Here is a 21,996-nt window from a genome sequence, read left to right on the forward strand (position 1 = left end):
GTTTAGACTGGCTGTTTAGACTGAGCTGAATCTTTGGAAACTGATGCGTAGGAGGCCTGCTGGAGTCTGGACCTTCAGCGCTGGGACACTTGGTTTTGAAGTAGCTCAGAGAGTTTTACAAGCCTTAATATTATGATTATTAAAGGCCGCTTTGCCAATGCTTGTATTAAAATGCCTCTTCCTGGTCTGACACACTGGTTGCTTCTTGCATAATGCTGCTTTTCAAGCGCTTTACTCTTGACAGTATGAGAAATGTGCTGCTTGTTCATAAACACTCTCGCAGGAAGCGTGGCGCTATTGACAAGTGTCTTCCCGGAGCTGGGTGTAACCCAGTTACTAATAATATAAAACTGCAAAGTCTGCAACCGGAGACAATGCTGGGCACGTCCATTACATGATGCAAAACCCCAGCCCTTAGTGCAGCGCACTGCAAAATCCTCACAACAGATACAGTGAGGGGGACAGCTCAGCAGGATTTTAAATCAAGGGCCAACCTGTTCCTTTCATCTGTACCACACTCATTCCAGCTAGCCCTATCCATGTATGTTTGACGCACGACCATGTATAGGACAGTGGGAAGGCAGTGTGGTAACCTGCTGTCCATGTGATTGCATGGGCCGCAGCCTGCAGCAAATTATGCAGATGTTTGTAGGAAAATCTATGTTCTATCTATACAGTTGTCCCACTGCTAAGAGAAGATGGGCCATGCGCCTTCTCTTCTTCAGACAAAGAAATCATAGGCTCGTCTTTAAGCACACTACTCACGTGCCACTCACTGGCGTAAATGTTCACACCCGATGCACAGGCTCACTTTTAGCTCATCCTAACAGTTACTTTGACTTTACTGAAGTCTCGCACGTGAAGACCCATCTTTTTTTCCCTAAATCCTCAAACTTTGCTCCTTTTCAATCGTCAGACATTACTTTTGCAGCCCCATGGACTCTGACATCTCCATAAGGGACATATCATCTTAAGCATCTTCAGCCATCCCCTGTGTCCTGTACGGTACAGGGGGCTAAAATTTGCCAGGTTTGCTTTAGCAAAAAAGTTCTCTGTAAATGTCCCATTTTTCTTTGATTTCAGATGCAAATATTCGGGCAACAAATCTAAGACCAACATCTTATTACAGGGGAACAAAAAGCTGTGCAACGTGGTAAAATGCGGCCAGGTGAATATCTTCAAAATTTTCTACCACTGTATCAACTGCTGGTGAACTTTTCAAAGTCTTCCTTGTGAAATAAAACCTACAGCTCCACTGAACCAGACATTTAACAATAGGAGAAATCGGCCAATTTACGACCGTTTTTTAATTCAACTTTAAATTGTTCGTCAATCTCTAGACACCAGTCTGAATGGATGGAAGTCGCTGTGATTGATAATAAGATTTTCACGCCACTCCATCTTTGTGAAAGCACGTGGGATGTTGGAGCTTCACCCTTTTTATTCAGTCCCAAAAATCCTAATTGCATTTTTAAAGGGTACCTCAAATTGTCATGTCTACCTAGAAATGCCTCTTAAAATGTTTTGGAACGGAGCATCCATGTCCTGCTCTATGGTCTACTGTATAGTAAAACACCATTTAGTTCTCAGGGTGCCTTGAAGGATTAGGTATATTTCAGTTGACCCCCCAAATTCTCTCTGGTCCCTACTGCATCAACTTGGGATTGTTGCGTAATCCTCGCCCACACCACAAAGCTACTGTTACGATTGACATAGTGGCAGCCCTCTTATTGGCTATCTCTTTGGAGATGGCAAGTATTGGACGCACGAGAAGTCTGCAACATTCTAAGCTCCTTTCTTGCACCGCGATGGACAATGTGGAAGCATCTATCCACTTCCCTCCATTGAACTGGCCAATGGCTCGAAATATGAGAGGTGCCTTTGCTCGGACATGACAGGAACGTTTGCTTTCGAAGCCTTCTTACAAGACAACAAGTATCATTCTTTGAGGTCAAGCTCTAAACGAGAACGAGCAATCGGGGCTCTCAAATACTGCAAGATTATGGTTTTGGCAACCCCCAATGCCCCTACTTCGTGGCAATAGCCCATGCTGTACCATCCAACTGGGATTCCTTCTCTGTGCCCAAGAGTGCATGGCTTACATCCAGGACTTAGGCTTATGGCTCAATTTCTTGAAGCTTAAATATGCAAAAATGAAAACTTACCTATGTAGAATCTACAGTGTTTGCAACAGACTTGCATCAGCAGTAAAATAAGCTCCAGAACTGGGACATGTTTGGACCAACCAAGCCGCTCAATCTTCATAGGGAAATACCATCTTCAGGTAACTACTTTTTTTAAGCACATTGCCAATAAATACCATTTAAATATTTATTTTTCTGGGTGCTTATATTTTTGGAGATGCACCCCACTAAAGTCTAAGAGGCAGACAGAAGGTAGAAGTGAATAAAGTTCTGGGCTCAATCTGTTGAGGATTGACTTGGCATGCCTGCATGTCCCAACTCTAGTCCTATGCTTGCGTGCGACTGTACAACACCAGTGATTGGCTTACCTTCCCTCTTCATGCCCATGGCAAGGCACTTCTGGTACCGGCAGTACTGACAGCGGTTCCGCTGGCGTTTGTCTATCAGGCAGTCTTTGCTGTCCCGGCAGGTGTAGCTGAGGTCTTTCCGTACTGTTCGTTTGAAGAAACCTTTGCAGCCCTCGCAGCTGTAGACCCCGTAATGTTTTCCTGTAGGGAGGAGTGGAGAAAGGAGCATGTGGGTGATGCTATATCTGGCCAAAGACATATAAAGCCATGAAGTGTATCATCTGATGCATGAAGATGTGCTTTATGTGGCCGCAACTGGCAGGCACCTATTGCAGTCATGCTCAAACATCGCTGCATGTGGCGGAAACTGGCTCAAAGACCACATGCATTCCAGACCCTGTTTCATGAGGCTGCAATTGACCCACCAACTTTATGTATTCCCTAATTCTTCTATTTACTGCCAACATTGATTCAAGAGCACAAACCCTCTCGGACTACAAAATATCAACCCACTATATGTGACTGCTTCGAAGAGGTACCAATTCTAAATCCAACTATGTGTGGCCAGAACTAACCAAAGACACTTAGGCCTAGATGTATCAAGATTCCATTTTGCGAATCTTAAACAGCGATTTTTAGCGAATCGCTATTTAGAATTCGCAAAATGGAATGTATGTAAAAAAATCGCTTTTTTTTAGCGATTCCTTATTAATCTTTATTTGCGAATTCGCATTTTGCGAATTCGCAAATAAGGAATAATTTCCAGGAGGCCCATAGGAATGATTGTGAAGTAATTCTCAAATTGCGAATTCGCAATTTGCTAATCGCAATTTGAGAATTATTTCAAGGGTGCAGGGGTGTCTCATGGACACCCTGCTGCACCCCTGAAACTTACATGTGTGTGCATATGGCACACATACATGCCCTTTGGGCATGTATGTGTGTCACATGCCACCTTCAAAATTGTCATATTTTAGTTTTTGAAAGGATTTCGCAAATTAACACGAACCTCAAATTGGTGTTAATTTGCGATTCCTTAACCTGAATTCGCAATGTAAAAAAGTTTCATACATGGCATTTAAGGAATCGCAAAATTGCGATTCCTTAAATGCTTAAGCAAAATAAGGAATCGCAATTTTTTGCGATTCCTTATTTTGCTAATTTCTCATACATCCCAAAAGATGCAAAATGTCCGTTTGCGATTCGTTAAGGCCGAAATTCTGCGAATTTCGGCCTTAACGAATCGCAAAAGGCTTGATACATCAAGGCCTTAGTATAAACTATATCACGTTCCTAAATCACACCACATTTGGCCACACAGTGCAGCTACCTGGGCTGTACCTGTTCTGTGAGTGTAAGGGAGACATACAGTGCTGCTACCTGGGCTGTTCCTGTCCTATGAGTGTGAGAGAACCACGCAGTGCTGCAACCTGGACTGCACCTGTTCTGTTCTTTGAGTTTGAGAAAACCACGCGGTGCTGCTACTTGGGCTGTGCATGCTCTGTGGGTATGAGGGACTCGCAATGGGTTGCCTACAGGGCTGTAACTTTTCTATTATCACCAATGGGACAATATTCTTTAGATGATAGTTAGGATAAACTTTTTATAACAGAGCTTCCAGGTAACAATATTCTGGTACCACACCTTCTGAGGGAGCCACACAGTGCTGCTTCCAATGGGTAAACAACTTTTAAAGCAAAGTCTTTACCATGCAGCCTTTTCCATGCAGAAAAGTATGTGTAACTTCACAATGCATATCTTTACCACGCAGCCTTTACTATGCAGGTAAGTATGTGTAACTTCACAACGCATGTCTTTACCACACAGCTCTTACCATGCAGGTATGTGTAACTTCACAATGCATGCCTTTACCACGCAGCCTTTACCATGTAGGTAAGTATGTGTAACTTCACAACGCATGTCTTTACCATGCAGCCTTTATCATGCAGGTATGTGTAACTTTAGAACGCATATCTTTACCACGCAGCCTTTACCATGCAGGTAAGTATGTGTCACTTTCCAACGCATGTCTTTACCACGCAGGTAAGTTTTAAAAAAAGTTTTTTTAATACATAATTATGTTATTTTAAAAAAGGGTTTGGGTGCTGGTATGGTAAAGGGGGCTAAGGGTCATTTTTGGACTTAGGGTTGGGCAGTGGTAAAGGGAGGTAAGGGTAGTTTTAAGGTTTAGAGGAGGGTAGTGGTAAAGGAAGGCAAGAGGACTTTTAGGGTTTGGGATAGGCAGTGGTAAAGGCAGGTAAGGGAAATTTGGATTTATGGGTGAGAAGTGGTAAAAGGAAGTGGGTAATTTTAGGGTGTAGCAGTTGGTAGTGGTAATGGGAGGTAAGTGTAAAGGGTGTAGGGGTGGGTAGTGGTAAAGGGAGATAGGGTAATTTTAGGGTATGGGGTTGAGCAATGATAATGGGAGGTAAGTGTCATTTTAGGGTGTAGTGTGGGTAGTGGTAAAGGGAGGTCAATAAAAAATGTAAAGCATGGCGGATTTGGGAGAGGTACCCCACCAGAAAAGAAAAAATATGTATATTTAAAATATATATGGGGGTTGCCTCCCCCTCAAAAAATATATATATATTTATACTTACCTTACATATACTTAGCATGTGTGGTAAAAGCATCTGCTGGAAAAGGCATGTATGGTAATTGCATGCGTTTTAAAGTCATGCACTTCTTCCAGGGGTTTACCAGGTCTGTGTGAACGAGGGAAGCTCGCACTGCAGAGGCCTGAACTGTACGTGTTCTAGGAATAAGGAAAAGCTGCAACACCAATGAATGGCCTCTACCTGCTCTGTGCATATGCCAGGGCCTAATCCTTAAAATAAAATAAAGTGTGGGGCCCAAAGTTTTTCTTTGAAGCCACCATTGGTGCTGCGAAGGACTCGGTTGATTCCATCGCATAGCATTTATGTTCCAACACCCTGGAAAGGGCCTGTGTCCTTCTGTCCACACTCCATCTGTGTTACCTTGTTTCACTACCTCCTCCATAAACAATTGGGGATGGTGGGTAAGGGGACAAGGTACCATGGACGGAGAGCGGGAGAGAAGGTCGAGGGAGAGGACGGTTGCGAGGGAATGTGGGAGCACACAGACAACACAGTGCAGCAGTGGCGTAACGACAATTGAGGGGGCCACCCTGCCAGGTACGTGGATGGGCCCCCTCCGTACTCTATTAGGAGCACTCAGGCCGAAGTGCATTGCTGAGGGGGCCCCCTTGAGCTTGAGGGCCCCCCCGCACTGCGGCGGATGCGTGGGCCTGTGTTACGCCCTGGGCAAGCAAATGGATGAAGTGCGGTGGACGGGATGAGCCAGGGAAACACATGGACAACAGAGGGTGGGCAGAAGCAGCGGGTAAAGCACATGGACAGTGCCGGAAAAACCCTGTGGAGGCCCCTACACAGTCTAAATTTCAGAGGCCCCCCTCGCAAATTATCTCCTAATACCAATGCACCAGTTTTTTTGCAAACTGACAGCTGCCAGAAGATGAGCTTTTAAGAGACAAACTGTTATATGAATCTGATGTGTCTGGTTTATGTACTTTAAGATATATTTTGAGCCGTTGCCGCGGGGCCCCTAAAAGGAGTGGGGCCCATTGGCCGGTGCCTATTTGGTAATTCGGAACTGCACACGGACAACAGAGGGTGGGCACAAGGAGACAGGGGAGAAACACAGAGAAGGAAGAAGTACAGACAGCTGGAAAACACACACACTCTCGTAAAGAGGTTCAACAAAAAGAAAACAATAGAGCCTGAAAAAGTGAGCAGTGGAAGGACACAGTAATGTGTCTATGCTCAAGGGAAGAACAAACAAGAAGATGAAGGAAAGCTTATGGAAGCAAGCGAACAAGGGCGACAATGAAGCCAGGTAACGGTGAGCATGCACAGTCTGTGGCGAAAACTAAAGACCGGACATCGCATCTCTTCGAGGCTTTTTTAAGCTCTCTCTCAACCCACGCGGATGGTTAGTAGTTTGTCTGGAAGCGAGCGCCGTTCCCAGCGGATTAACAGCCTTTGGGTTATGGAAAGAGCGGCGGAACTTGGAACCGGAGTGAAGAACACATCACTGTCAAAAGTAGGAAAAAGCAAAACATCCCCATGAGGCCACTCTCAAAATTACATCATCTCTATGGCAACCCCAAGGCCGCAGAAGTAGGAGGCAGCGCCATGGCTGCCTGTCTTCGTGATGTTTACCGACAAGAATCTCTTCTGCCTCACAGAGAGGCAAGGATGACGGCTATATGCGGCCGGGCTTTACCCCAACAACTAATGTGTGTCCAAAATAAGATCCTGGCGGGAATTGGGAGGAAGAAGAAAGAATGGAGAGACACAGAGAAAGGAGCTAAAGGGAGAAAATCAGCGAAACTTGTGGAGCGGAAGAGAGGAACTGAAGGATGACGAAAGGGGAAAAAAGAAAAGGGGCAACAGAGGTGATGACGAAAGGGGAAAAAAGAAAAGGGGCAACAGAGGTGAGGAAGCAGATGCGTAGAACAAAGGAAATGATGAAAAATTCCAGGAAGGGGAAGTAGAGAAGCTGAAAGAAGGCAGACAGAAAAAAAGAACATGAAAGGAAAAGGGACTAGGGAGATAAGGATGTAAAGGGGGAGCAAGAAAAAAAGAGGGAAGGAAAAATAGGGAGGAAGAGAAGGAGGAAAAGGGAAGTGAAAAAGGATGAGACAAGGACGGAAATAACGGAGCAGTCAGGAAAAGCACAACGTGCAGTAGGAAAAAAACTAGCAGATAGAGATGATGACATGTGAAGATTCAAAGCAAATGAAAGAGTAAAGTTAGCCAAGTATGTAAAGGAGAAGAAAAAGCGAACAGGAAAACAAGCATTGGGAAAGCCAATAGGTTTCGCGCTCTGGCTTTGCTAATACAGACCTTTTGGAGGGCGCAGCAGCACACGGGGAGAGAGAGAGCAAGAAAACATGCGCCCAGAGGCAAAGCTTAAAGAAAAGGAAAAATATTTTCCTGACGTGGAGTAATGGAAAGATGCACGCCGTCCAGTCTAAAGGATGGAATATGAGGTACACTACAGAGGAGGGACAAACTCAAGAAGAGGAAGAGAAGTCTCTGAGTAAGACGCAAGCTAATGACAGTGACAAGAAGGCAAACCAGCTGACCCAAAGTCGACCTTCCTACGTGTGCTTTTATGATGTAAAAGAAACTTTAGGTTGTCTTGTGTTTCATAATGAACATCCTACAAAGTGGGAACCCTTTGCCATGCATAACCCTTGTATTATGTAGTCCCACCTATGTTTTCGTATGATGGTGGACCCTACTTTTAAGTCTTCTTTCTCTATATACTCTATGTATGTGAGAAGGCTCCTTTGTACTATTTATATGGAGCGGGTTACCATTTACTTGTAATGTTTTTATTACAGCAAACCTTATATTTGTTTCGCATATCATATTGCTATATATTTATGCACTCAATAAAATACTTTGAACACTATAAATAAAGCATTAAAAAGCAGCAGTGCCGCAAAAAAAAAAGAATCGGTCCAATAAAGCCTCATTAACAACAGAAATATACCTACCACTTAAGTTGAAATATTTATTTTTAAAAAAGAAACCTTGGTTGAGGCGTCATGTTCTTGATAAGCTGCACCTCATGTGCTTCGTTCCGTCATACAACAGAGTAAGGTAACTTTTTGCCACAAGCATACTTCGCTATCAGAAATGATCTGTCATTTCTAGAGAATGACCACGGGTCAATCGCAGACACCCAATCACTGAACAATGTTTTTGCTAGACAGCCATCTAAGTGGTGTCTTCCTGCGTCTTTATTAATTCACATTATCTTAACAACATTGGCAATAACAAAAGCAAGTACATCTCCCAAAACATTAAACTCACCTCTTTGACTTATCATCACGGTTGCAACTGTATGCACCTGAACACCTGTAAGGATCTTAAGAGGTCCTCCTTTAACACTGGTGTAACCCTTACCTTTGGCAAGTGGACAACAAAGTCTCACAGTCGCATCTTCCCTGGGAGGGGAACATAGGACATTGACGGAGAGAACCAAGCAAGTCAATTAAGGATAACCAGGGGAACCAGCAGCTAATCTTGGTATAGCCATGAGTATTTCCAGCATTGCCCTTGCTATCCCTGGTCTCAGGGCTCTACAAGGCAGCGTCAGAACATAAACCAAACTGGGCTCCAAGAATCATGTCTACTGCATTTAGTTTTCATTTCAAATCCTTCCACTAACCCGTTAACAGCAAATATGAGGATATTGAGGGCCTAAGAGCGGAATGCAGGGACAACCCTGGCATTATTATTAATAATAATAATAATCCACATTTGTAAAGCGTGAACAATCACCCGTAAGGGTCTACAGGCGCTGGGGGCCGTCGGGAAGATTAAGCAAGCTATTGCCCAGAGTCACATGGTGTTGGCCTAATCTGGCGCCGGGATCGAACCGTGATCCCCAGATTCCAGCGTTAGTCGCCCTGCCCGCGGCACCACATCTCGCCCTTATTGGTGAATCGATGTCTATGGAGTTACCATACATAAGAACATCACTGGGATTTAGTCTGGAATGTCCTTATGCAGTGCTTTGGATTAGAGACCGTAGTTTCAGCTTATCTACTGCCTCAGCTAAAACAAATTGAACTCTGCATGAAATAACAGAACATGCATGTGTTGCCTTCTGTCTGGCAAGTGACCTGCACAGGACCCCTGTCTGTCAAGTTTGTCTATCAACTTCAGGCCATTCTGCTGAACAGGGAAAGCATGCTCAGGCGTGCACAGGCACAAACACTGCATTGTGCTAAGCACCGACTGAATCCTCCCCTGGAGATAGCATTTATAGCTATCCATCTCCAAAAACTCCGGCTACTTCACCCTCCCCGCAGACAACGCTCCCAAAGAGGATAACTGGGGAGGGTTCTCCTGTGCGGCACCAAGACAAAGCAAGGTAAATAGCGTCTTACACCCCAGATTCCTCATTACATGCAACACATTTACTGATGACACACTTTCCCGTTCTGTCCCTTGATTACCTCAAAACCCTCATGTATCCTGATAAGGAAACACGGTGCAACATTTGCATTTGGACAAACTCGATGGTAGTGCCACAGTCACGTTATATTCTGCATAAGTCTTTGCTTTAAGGCAGCAAGATATGCTCACGTGTACGAGAGACCTGCCATGAAAACATGATACTATCACCTATCTCTCCTAATGTGTGAAATCCTTGGAAACTTTTCTAGGTCTAGCTTAAAAGCAGAGCTGTCTGCAAGGTCTATTCTAACCTATTCTTTTAAGTATGCTTAAAAGTGGCCGTTGGCTCCGCCTCGCTTATGGAAGTGTTTCCCTCTCACCCCATACTATTGGTAGTCTGGTGTATTATTCTACTTCCTATGGAGAGCTTGTATTATAATTCATGGGGGACTATTTTACATCTCAAAAGTAAACTGAATCACAACACATTTAATTCCTTATGTTATAGATACACTGTAAACGTTAAGCAGTTGTTTTTTCTTTTCTTTTTCACTGCAAAAAGCTTTTAACATTCTAGCTAGAACTCAGAAAGCAAGCCTGACTGCTTGGCTTTGTCAATGCATGTTTATTTTTATGAGGTCTCAGAAAAACATTTGAGCTCTCAAGCTGCCTTACAGTGGCCATGTTTGATGCTCACGGAGACCCTATCCATCCTGCCTGAAGTCAGGCCAGAGAGAAGAGATCTCCTAACGATAGGAAATGTGGTTGGAGGTGGAGAGGTTCTCTGTCATCAAGCCTTCACTACCCAAGAAGTGACCACTGTGCTCCATGCTTCAAGGGATCACGTGAGCGCAAGCACAGCTACTCAGAACACTTTCAAAAGGTTCACGCGTTTGGGGGAGAATGCAGTTCTTTTTGTGCACTGTGAGAGCCCCCCAGGAATCTATGCAAGGATCACAGCATAAAACAGCTTGAGGACTTGGAGATGGATGATGCGGTTGCCCTCCTGTTTGATGCCAACTGGTGTTACCTGAGGATCGGTCCCCGCAGATGGCGCAAATGTGCTTGGTGAAGGACGTCATGGCTCCAGAAGGGTGCATGGGCACTTTAAGGACCCCATTTAATCCCAGGGGGGGCTTGATATCTTCCGGGCTGTTCATGGAGCTCATCGGAGAATTGAGCTACGAAAAAAGAAGGAAAGAGCACAATCGACCACATTAAAAAGAAGAAAAACAGAGACACCACTTTCGTCGTACAATCAACCCAATGCCAGCCACCTTTCCGGTCACTAAGGGCGAGCATGGGCTGGGTGCAACAAGCTGCCAACATTTCTTAAAACTCAGTACTGCCCACATCCAGCTCGATTAATTTTAGGATGCAAAGCTGTACCACATGTTATTACACATCACTGCAAGGCTTCTAATTATAGCTTCTTCATGAATGTGGATTTACAAAGTGAAATTCATTATGCAAGTGTGTCGCTTAAGAGGACTGTTAAGAGAGATAGACAAAAGACATGAAACAATAAAGAAGAGACAGAAATAGAATTATTAGAAGAGATAGATGTAAGTTATAGAAGGGATGTACAGACAGAAGAGAAAAGAGAAGAGATAGGACAGAGAGGGAACTGCATAGACAGAATAGGAAAAAGGCCAAAAAAAGATTAAAGATATGGACAGGATAGAAATTAGATGTGATAGAAAAGCAGAAGGGAGAATATACAGATAAATAAACAAAAGAGAATTCAAATATAGAGAAGAGGAGAAATAAAAGAGAAGGGAAAAGACAGGCTATAGATGAACTAGACAGATATAGGAAAGTTAAGGGGAAGGCAAAGGAAACAGAATGATAGACGAAAAAGGGATATGGAGAAAAAAGAGGACAAGAGGGAAGGGACAGCGATGCAAAGGAAAAAGCATACGAGAAACAGATAAAAACAGCATTGGGGATTGTCAATAACAAGATAGAAGGGGCAGATAGAGGGGAAGTGACAGGCAGATTAAGAGAAGGATCAAAGTGACCCACAGTGACACAGGCAGATTAAGAGAAAGACAAAGGAAATAAGCCAAGACCAAAAAGACAAGATTTAGAGATAGAAAAAGAAAGGGGCGGGCAGAAAAAAGAGAGAATATATAGACATAAGGAAAAGGATAGACAGGATAAGAAAAGGTACAGACTAAAGAACGCAGGGATAGACCAAAGAGAAAAGAGCTAGAGATAGAAAAGGGGTGGGCACACAACTGGGAGAGAAAATGTAGACAGAAAAAAGCAACAGACATAGTAAGAGAGGGGGATAGACAAAAGAAAGAAGGGATGTACCAAAGAGACAGAGAGAGGAGAACGGGTGGGCAGACAAAAGACAGGCGATATGAACAGAAGACCATGAAAGAATATATAGGAGTGATAAACAAAATATAGACAGATAAACAAGACCAACTTGATGTTCTCACTGTACCTTTTCATCACACCAGCTAGGTCTTACAGCAATCTTAAAAGTTCTTAAATAGGCACATGGCATAAAACACAAAGTGAGCCAACGTAGATACCAAATGCTGGGTAATGTTTCAGCAGCATGGTTTATCCAATCTAACACCCAACGTGCAGCCAACCTATTTTTACAGGGGATGATGTGTGCAAAGAGATTGATACCGTTCAGTGTCTTCTTGTGACTAAGCTTTGTCACAAAACTCAGACAGGCCTATGCACAAGTTACACCTAGCAGGTACACAAGAAAAGAAGCCTCATAGGCCAGTACACACTATGTACTGCATTTGCTGCTTACGCCCTACCTCCTGGAGATTACATGAAAATAAAGAAATGTATTATTAACACTCCCCTAAAGGAAAAGTATAAATGACAAATCTGTTTTTAAGTGAAAATGAAAAAATATACTGGAAAAAGCAAAGTGACGTTAATTAAAATGAGTAAGGGATGACATGATACTTGTTGTAAAGATCAACATTACAAAATTGGGTTAGGTCTAAGATCAGAAGTAGCGGTAGGGTTTAAATAAATGTAAGGGATAAGTTAGTATAGGGGTAGGCTGAGAATTAGAAATTGGTTAGAGCTAGGGATAGGAACAGTAAAGGGTTAGAAATAGTGTTTGGGTTGAAATTGTATGTGGGTTTGTGAAAGGGCTAGTGTTAAAATAAAGTGATAGTTTGGGGTTAAATTAGAGGTAGTGTACGGGCTAAGATTAAGGATTGGAGTTAGGGTTAGGTCAGAGCTAGTAAAAGGTTAGGATTAAGGTAAGGTTAAGGGTTGGAGTTAGAAGACCTCCAAAAACCAGCAAAATGTTTCTAGTTCCAACAGGCCAAGAGACTTGAATATGTTGACTTCACTGTAATGCGCTTGATCCATAAACTTGTTTTAAATTGTGTGATACTACACAACTATGTTAAATCACGAGTCACCTTTTTCTTCATTGTCACATATAAGAGAACCTTCAAATATGACAGTTTATTATGTGTGCTGTACAAAAAACTCTTTGGGTTGATTTAATACACTAAACGTGTACTCCATGTAGAATAAAAAGCTAGCCCACATATTAGTGTACACATGACTCCTAGCTTGCCTCTTAGTTCACCTATAGCATTGTCATCAGAGGGGGTGCAGAAATGTTCTCGGTTCGTATTTCAATGCTCTCACTTTCAAGAAATCTATTACTAAAGCATGATGTGGTAGAGCAAGCAGATATTTTCCATTGAACTGGCCACAAACTTTCCCACCAACATGCAGTTTTGCTGATCAAACTATATAGTGTGAAGCAAATATTTATCATATGCAAATCAAGTACTCACTTGAGAATTTTTTTAAAGTGCTTTTCTAAAGACACATATATACTTTGAAGTGTTTTCTATTTACTGAAATGCATTTTGAAATCTATGTACAATTAATTTCCAAGCTATTTAAAGGTGTGCACAGAACAATTTTCAGATAGTTCACGTTATAAAATCCTCTAACTCTGCAGAGAAATAAAAGTAATCACCAATCTCCAGGACAAAATAATCAACAATTTGTAAGAGGACTTGAGCTGACATTTGACCTCTGTCTTTGAATGCACAGAAAATGTGATGAAATAATAACAAGATTTGAAGGTACCTTTATTGCTCAATCACTTTCTGAATGAACAGAACACCTGTTCTTTGCCAGCTGGCGGTCTCTTCCCAGACCAGCCCAGTAGGCCCTAATAATAGCTCACCCTGAAAAAATCTGACTTGACATAGTGAGTGGAGGAGTAGATTTTGTAATGCCTGCTTAGGGTTAGGTTAGAGGTAGTGTAAATACTAGGATTATGGTAAGGTTAAAGTTTGGGGTTAGGGTTAACTTTAGGTTAGAGGTAGGGTATGGGCTAGGATTATGGTCAAGTTAAGGGTTGGAGTTAGGGATAGGTTAAACGTAGGGACAAGGCTACGACGAAGGTTAGGTTGAGGTTTGGAACTAGGGTTAGGTCAGAGTTAGAGTTACAGTCACTGATAAAGTTAGTGTCTGGGTCAGGAATGTTGCTGGGCATTTTTAAAGTTATGGAATTCTTTATTATGAGTTCTTCAAGACAGCCCACTTAATGTTAAATAATTAATTAATTTGTATTCGTTGTGAAAAGAGCAATTGTTCGCTATGACATTCGTTATTTTCCCACAGATCCCTGTACTAGGACTGTTGCTAGAAAAGAATATATTCAGAAACGAATACAATGGTAAGCTGCAAAATTAATTTCAAGTCGTTTCCAGGCATTTTCTTTTATTCATTTGTATTGACAATGAGGGTAAACTCAACCGGTGAAGGTTTCCTGGCTGCCACATTGAATACCCTCCATTTTGCTTCAATGTACACTGATTCAACTAATAAGATGGGGTGAATGAGACTGGAGGGAAGGGGGCAAGAACTTTATGTGTGAGACTGACTGTGATCACAAAATCTAATCGGGTATGTGTGCGCGTATACAGCAATGATTTCATATGTATGTTTGCAAATTTCTTTGCAAAATAAACAATGGGCCCTGCTGATGCAACCTCTGTATTACCCTCAGGTCAAACCCTGGGTCTTCTGGACCACAGCGCACATGGCACCAAATAAAAACATAACATCCTGCTAACAATTTGGTCCTGTTTTAAAAGCACAATTAAACCAAGGTAAAAAAAACTGCTCAATGGCTCTTTGCAAAATTACAAAATCCAAGAAAAATTCCTATATTCCAATTATGCAGCCTTTCTGCTGGATGTCTTCGCATCTGACTCCATCTCAGAGATAGGCACTATCATGGCACCCTAGATTCAATGCTTTTAGTGGTCTGCTTGTGGTAATTTATAGGGGGTCATTAGAAGTTTTTCCTCAGTCCAGGAGAGCTTCTACACCAAGGCCACCTCATCCTCCATCCATCTTCATCTGGGGAAAAGAAGCTGCTTCCACCCTAGATTCCTCGAGTAACAAGACTGGGAGATATCCGAACTGTTCTGCACTGCCGCTGAGTGGCACAAGAAATTCCCCTCTGAGTGAAGCTCTCCTTCTTTGCTCATCAGCATAAATTCCTTTTGGTGCACCACTGCAACCCTGCTCCAGGATCCACAGTGCCAAAGCAAGCCCTGCCAGGTCTCCACGCGTCCAACCGCATTGGATCATCACACTGCTTCTTCTTCGTGCCACTGGTGTCAGCCACCGCACACATCTGCCAGCACAGCCTTGGTACCCACATTCCTTTGGCTGGTTCCTCCTTGTTTGATGTTTCCAGTCTGTGACATCTGCCAAGTCTTGCACCCGCTGCCTCTGTACTCCTGGCATGTAATTAGTCTCAGCTGGCATGGCACTAGCCTAAATTTTAAACTTTCTATGAATTGGAGAGGGCCCTTGGTGACTGGTATTGGCCTCTGTGGTCATTTATCAGCTTATACCTCCTTCTAGGCATGACCCTATTGGTCCTGGACTATTCGGTGGTGTGCCACAGAGTTTCGAGAAGCAAGGGTCATCTGGAGCTCACAGAATTCTCAGCTGATTCTGAGTTCTGCTGGCTCTATGCCCGAGAATTTCTATTTTCAAATGATTGTATTTTGCTATGACTTTAAATTGCAAGTTCAATTTAGATTTAGGGACCGCCCCTTATGTGCAACTCCCTATATCATCACGGGCAAGTGGCTCAGCACTTCCAAGATAGCAAACATCTGAGTTTAGAACGTAAATTGTAAATGTAATGTAAATTGATACTTGTATAGCGCACTACTCACCCGCAAGGGTCTCAAGGCGCTTGTACGAATACCGCTGTGGAACCCATCCTGGCTTTCCCTGTGAGGTGTCCACTCCTGGGCACCCCCAAGGTGGAGGCCAGGCATCCTTAGCGTTGTGGGGGCCGTTGTGGAGACCGTTGTGGAGATTAAGCAAGCTATTGCCCAGAGTTGCAGAGTGGGACTCCATGATTGGAATAGGCACCGAGGCGAGAATTATCAGGTCTGTGGAATTTTTGAGCCCAAGACCCGCCGAGGCGGGGAATTGAACCCTGGTCCCGGGCTAGACCTCTGCATCAGGGTCTGCCGCTCTAACTATTGAGCCACACTTCTCCACAAACCGGACAAACTTGTGTTTTTCAGGTTCACCCACACAATGTTGTTGCCCCTACTCTGCCATACACAATTACATCAATGTGCAACACCCGGTTTAGGCTGGTCCTGTTGGAGCAGGGTCCAGACTGATTTGCATATGGCTGGGTCTAACCTCAGGTGGCATGGTGGACAAAAGAACAACAAGTTGGAATGATACCCTGAGCGATTGCCAGTGGTTAGACTTATTGAAGCATCCTCCCATCACCCTTTCCGTGTTTGAAGGTGGGCAAAAGAATAACAGGTTGGAATGCTAGCCCAATCAACTGGCAGTGGTTAGACAAATTGCAAGCATCCTCCCATCACCTTTTGTGTGTTTGCAATGCGATAGGCCAAAACCTCTGGGGATGGTCAACACCTCTGGGGCTGGTGTGAGGATACGCCAACATCACTGTGGCTGGTATGGGGAAGAGCTAAAACCTCTGTGTATGCCATGAGGATACGTCAATACTGATTTGGTTGGTATGAGGATAAGCCAACATCTCTGTGGTAGGCTGAAGAAGAGCTGAAACCTCTTCTCTGTAGAAGACCTCTGTGGTTGGCACAAGGATAAGCCAACACCACTGTGGTAAGTCTGAGGATGAGCCAACACCTCTGTGGTAGGTCTGGACGTGAGCAAAACCTCAGCGGTTGGTATGAGGACGAACCTGCACCGCTGTTGCTGAGATGTAGCTGTGGAAACACATCTGTAGTTGTGATGGAGCCAATCCCTCTGTGGCTGTTAAGAGGGTGAGCTAACAACTCTCTGGTTGGTGTGAGGGTAAGCCAACCCCCCTGTAGCTGTTATGAGGGTGAACAAACATATCTGTAACTAGTACAAAGTTGACCCAACACCTATGTGTTTGGCATGAGGATGTTACAGTGTTCCTCCTCTTTGACACTGACCACTGACCCAGATCTTATTGTGTTAAAGGGACTGGGAAACGTTTGCAGCCATTTGATATTTGACTGCAATTCACTAAAAGTGTGAGTGCACTTTTTGTTCCACAAATGATTTTCTTTCCACTTCACACCCTGCCAGTTCCATTCTCTCTGCCACATCTCTTTTTCTAGATCAGCACCAACAGTCCAAAGGCACCGGGCTCAGCTTCCCCTGCTCTCCAACTCCCCCGCACCATATATATCCTGTCCGTTCATCCACAGTCATCTACCCGTCTGTGCGGAGGCAGCCATAGTCACTTTTATGGAAGCTGCAAAAGCTTAATTTCTGTTTGATATTGCACTTTATATGGCGTGGTCTTTTTATTCAGCTTTTCAGTGCTGTTTTCCTATCCATAAATTCCCATACCATCTTTGCCACAGTGCACAAAAAGAAAGATTGGCATGGCATTCCATCAATGCCTAAGAGGGCATTCCTACACTTTATTATTGTGGTTGTCTCCAACTTTGGAATTTTCTTCTGTGCTAATTTGACATTACTCTCTCTCCAGCACTTCCACCATATATAACAAATTGTTGTCAGCATTTGTAGTGCTCTATGCATCCCTGTATTTGTGGGGTGAGTTTACAACCTTATGTCCGATATAGTTATCAAAATCCAGGTCTGGGCTTTCCTATTGCAAATCAAGACTACGACTACCTTATTGCATTAATCTGCAGAAGGAAAGTTCTGGACTTTTCAAGAGGATTCCTTGCGGGTCCTTGACTCACTGTAGGCGCTTGACAACTGTACAGAGGTTTCATTTACATCCGTGTCCACAGCTTCTACTTCCATAGGAGCATCTTCATCAACACTCGCTTTCAGACAGCAGAAAACTCATCGTGGGTGGAGCGGCCAACGGTTGGTGCAGAGATGTCAGAGACATAGGACTACTTGTAAAGCATCTTATGCTGCTCACATACTGGGGATGTTGACAGGGAACACTTTTTGCCATTGATAGGAAGGGTATTAACATCGGCCCTGACCTTGTTATATCTTAAAGACTGCTAGTCCAAATTCCAAGCAAAAAAGGAAAATATAAGAAAACTCTCAGGATCCAGTCTTTGTTCACCACTACATTATGCCTTTTGGAAAAGGGATAACACCTGTCCAAATGTCCAGAGCTTTACTGCAAGACTGTCTTGTCCTACACAACATTAAGCCCAGTTGTTTTCTATCAATTCTAGACTAAGGCAGACGTCACACATAGTAGTAAAGGGCAAGCCAGTTTTTTAAGAATATTAATGAAATTAATGACCCTGCTCTGGCTTTAAGAACTGACAGGGAGACAGGAGATAACTTTTCTAGAAAAAGCCCAAACGCTCCCACGAGTCATAAAGTCTACTAAAGGTAGGACCCAACTACATCTGTTAATACCTTCCCTTGTACAAGCAACACCATCTTCAATTGTTGTCTTTGTGCCCATTGCGACCAAAATAGTAAACACAACAGGGCGTTCAAGTTCCAGTGGACCAACTGGCGCCAATAACTAGGAGAAACAGCAGGTTCCTGGTGAGAACAAAAGAGGCTGGTCGACCACAAAGAAGGCAGATAGGGAAGAGGAGAACAGGCAGTAAGTAAGAAACTAGAAAGAGCGGAAACAATAATAAAAGAAGGAAATGGGGAGAGTTGACCGGTAGTGAGAAAGATATAAAAGCGGGGAAGTAATAAAAGACACTATGTGTAAGAGAACAGTGAGAAGCTACAAATGGGAAAGAGCAAAATCAGCTTAAAGGGACTGGGATGGGGCAAAGAGATTAAGAGAATGGGAATGAGGTTACAAAAAGTAGACAGACGAAATTGAAAAATGGGAAAAGAAACCTGCGAACTTGAAACAAATGAGGAAGGCGGAGTCAGGTAGAGGGAAGGCAACAGGAAGTCAGACTGAAAAGATGAAGTCATACAAGAGGCTAAAACAGATTTTGAGACACATTTTTTGCAAGGCATTTGCAGACGCATGACGAAATATAGTGAGATCTGAACGTGTGGTCAGACTCGAGAGGTGGAAGCTCTTGCTTCTTTGAAATGTTTTGTGATCCGAGTTGTGAAAGCAACTAAGGCTTTTGAGGTATGAGCCTTCAAGGGATAAAAGAGTACAGCAGTAGGTTTGTATAATGTGCAGGCAGTTGGCTCTGAGGTTAACCCATAGGGGTAAGAGGGGCTGCCAAGGCTGGTGCTCCTGGGGGCGGACAGTACGTTGTTTGAGTTGTGAAGATGTAACACTGTGTCGCCAAAGGAGTTTGGGTGATTAGAGATTCCCATCCTGGATTAGTTAGGGTAGGTCTGGATATGAGAGAATTTGGTAAGTGGAAATCTGGTAGGCACCGCATAGGCATGGGCGAACAGGGGGCTTGAGACTGGTAAGAATTAATGCCTTGCTTAAATATTTCCACCAATAACAGATTAACTCCTTGACTTTGGGCTTCAATCCTATATTATGCTGCATTTCATCAGCCTGGATAAATCTATGCAAATTCTTACACATGCACAAAAGACAATTTTTGGCCAATCTTGAATGCTTCTACTCAGTATCCCTCGCCAAAAGGTCTAGAATACAAGAGTGTGCAAGGCAAGTCAGCATTTGTAAGTTCAGCACAAAGGAATGAACCTTTTTGATGCCATTGACATCGACAATAAAATGCAATATCTCTTCAACACCTATGAAAACAACATCCCCCTTACAGACTGTGCTAATAATTGTATCTAGAAAGCACAGCTAATTGTGAGTCAGGGCAACCAATGTCAATGAACAGAGACCAAAGCAATGGGCAGTTGTCCTTAGAGTCTTTTGTCTATGCTGCTGGTGTGACACGGAGATACGGTACGGTTCACTGGGTGATTAATGTGCCATCCGTTTCATTCCTATTTCTTTAATTTACTGATTTATATGGTGCAAAATTAGCGCTTAAATGTTATTTGTTTTAGGATCCATATAGGAGCGGTCAGCTATGCTGGGTAAGCAGGCTGTAGGACTTTGAGCAGTGAATTATGAGGGAAACTGAGTATAGTTAAGGGTCTGGTCACTTCATCGAGCGGGGCAGGGGCTTTGGCGGGCTAGTCCTTCTGGTGGCTTAATGTGAGATGCTGTCTTCCTTTAAGAGAGTCTTTTTCTAGTATCTCCAAAGAAAGGCAATATAAATTAATTCCCCAGGTGTTGAGTCAAGGTGATACAAAATTTTGGATCAATTGCTCTGATAATTTAGCTGCATTATTCTTTGGGTTAATTGTTGTCTTTATGAATACACTGGTATTTTTCCAACCTTGGTTATGGCGTGGGTTGTAGTAAGGAGACAAGTTGTATTGGAATTTTGAGCTCCCGTGGACTGTAAAGAAAGTGAAGTGAATCTACAGTTTTATTTCCAGGGCTAGTGGGAACCAGTGCACCTAATTCAAAGCCAGTGTGATGTGAGTTCTTACTGTTCAAGCAAAGTCGTGGTTACTTGGCGCCAGCACAGCTCTTTCAGAACCAGGCCAACGAGTCTCGACCACAGGGAAACACTACAGCTCCTTCACAGCCAGTGTGATGTGCTCCAACCTCTTAAGGTTAAAAGAAAGTCTGGGCCACTTGGAAACACTACAGCTCCTTCACAGCCAGTGTGATGTGCTCCAACCTCTTAGGGTTAAAAGAAAGTCTGGGCCACTTGGAACCACTACAGCTCCTTCACAGCCAGTGCGTTGTGATCCTACTTATGGTTGACGGAAAGTCTGAGCCACTGGGAAACACTACAGCTCTTACAAATCCAGACTGATTCAATCCAAGCTCTTAAGGTGAAAGAAAAGTCTGGGCCACTGGGAAAGACCACAGCTCTTTCCCAGCCAGCATGATGTGATCCAATCTCTTAAGGTTGAAGGAAAGTCAGGGCCGCCCACAGACACTACAGCCCTTTTAAAGCTAGTGAGATGTGATCCAACTTCTTAAGGTCAAAGAAAAGTCAAGGCCACTGGGAAGCACCACAGCTCTTTCCCAGCCAGTGTGATGTGATCCAACCTCTTAAGATCAAAGGAAAGTCTGGGTCACTGGGAAACACTTCCACTCTTTCACAGCCAGTGCTATAGGATCCAGGCTCTTAAGGCTCATACTAAGGCTGGGCCTCAGCTCCATCAAAGCCGGGTGATGAGACCCATCTCTTATGGTTCAAGCAGACTCTCTGGAACTGCTGCACTAGGGCCACTGTGAACTCTTCCTACACCAATCCAGCCACAACAGAATAAAAGCCCTAATGAATTTCAGAAGGTGGCTCGTCTGTAAGGAGGGGGGGAATCCTTCTCTGCACCATGTGTTGATGGCTTGTGTTTGTTTGTGGCCTCTGTGATCTGGTGAGGAAGCAAGAGCTCTGAATATAATCATATCGTAAAGGGTTTGATTATGTGCGGGAAGTAACCACTAAGATAGCTCAGTGGGTTAACCCCCAGCTCTCTGTGTAACCTTCACTTCATAGGTTTTTCTCTTGTCATAGATAATCAGCCTGTTACCCTTCCAACCACAAGAGTATATGTTTGCTTAAATAAGTGCCATGAAGCAATTCAGTTTGTGAATTTTGCAACATACATGGTAGAAAAATAACGATCTTCCATTCCAGATGCAGAACGGGTTTTCAGGTGCTTTGATTTTTGGTTTTCTTTTCCAGTCTTATTTTGACTTTGCACGGTATTCTCTATACCCGGATGTTGACATAGTTCACGCTTTATAAAACACTACATTAATGTTACATCATGTACAATGTTTCTTGCATCTCCTCTCTCCCCAACATGTTTGGAGGGCACGGTATATACGAGTCTGCTTATACTTCCAGGCAAACCGAGGTCACAGCCAGCATTATTTAGACTTAGAAAAAGTGCCATACAGAACTTTATTTCCGCAGGCAAAATTCTGCATAATTCAGAATATCATGACTTGCATAGTTAGGAGCTTCCCTCTACTGGTAACAGACTTTCTTATTTAAACTGGTTGCTGCAAATTGTCTTGCAAAAATGAAATTTGGAATTGTTTTGTGAAAGTGAAAACCTTTAAAGAACGAGAATATTTTGCAAATGTGTGCC

At 43.4% G+C, this 21,996-nt stretch overlaps 1 protein-coding gene across 6 annotated transcripts in view; it reads right to left on the bottom strand.

Annotated features, from left to right (window-relative positions):
* RXRA (retinoid X receptor alpha) overlaps positions 1-21,996 on the bottom strand; it is a 468,131-nt gene that overhangs the window by 83,633 nt on the left and 362,502 nt on the right. For all 6 annotated transcript variants that reach the window (XM_078641941.1, XM_078641942.1, XM_078641943.1 and 3 more), the window contains 2 exons: positions 10,481-10,631; positions 2,513-2,692 (listed from right to left, as the gene is read on the bottom strand). In XM_078641941.1, coding sequence (XP_078498067.1) covers positions 2,513-2,692; positions 10,481-10,631 — 331 coding nt within the window. The remainder of the gene's footprint in view (positions 1-2,512; positions 2,693-10,480; positions 10,632-21,996) is intronic.

This window comes from Lissotriton helveticus, chromosome 5_1 (assembly GCF_964261635.1).
Source record: "Lissotriton helveticus chromosome 5_1, aLisHel1.1, whole genome shotgun sequence".
Classification (NCBI taxonomy): Eukaryota; Metazoa; Chordata; class Amphibia; order Caudata; family Salamandridae; genus Lissotriton; species Lissotriton helveticus.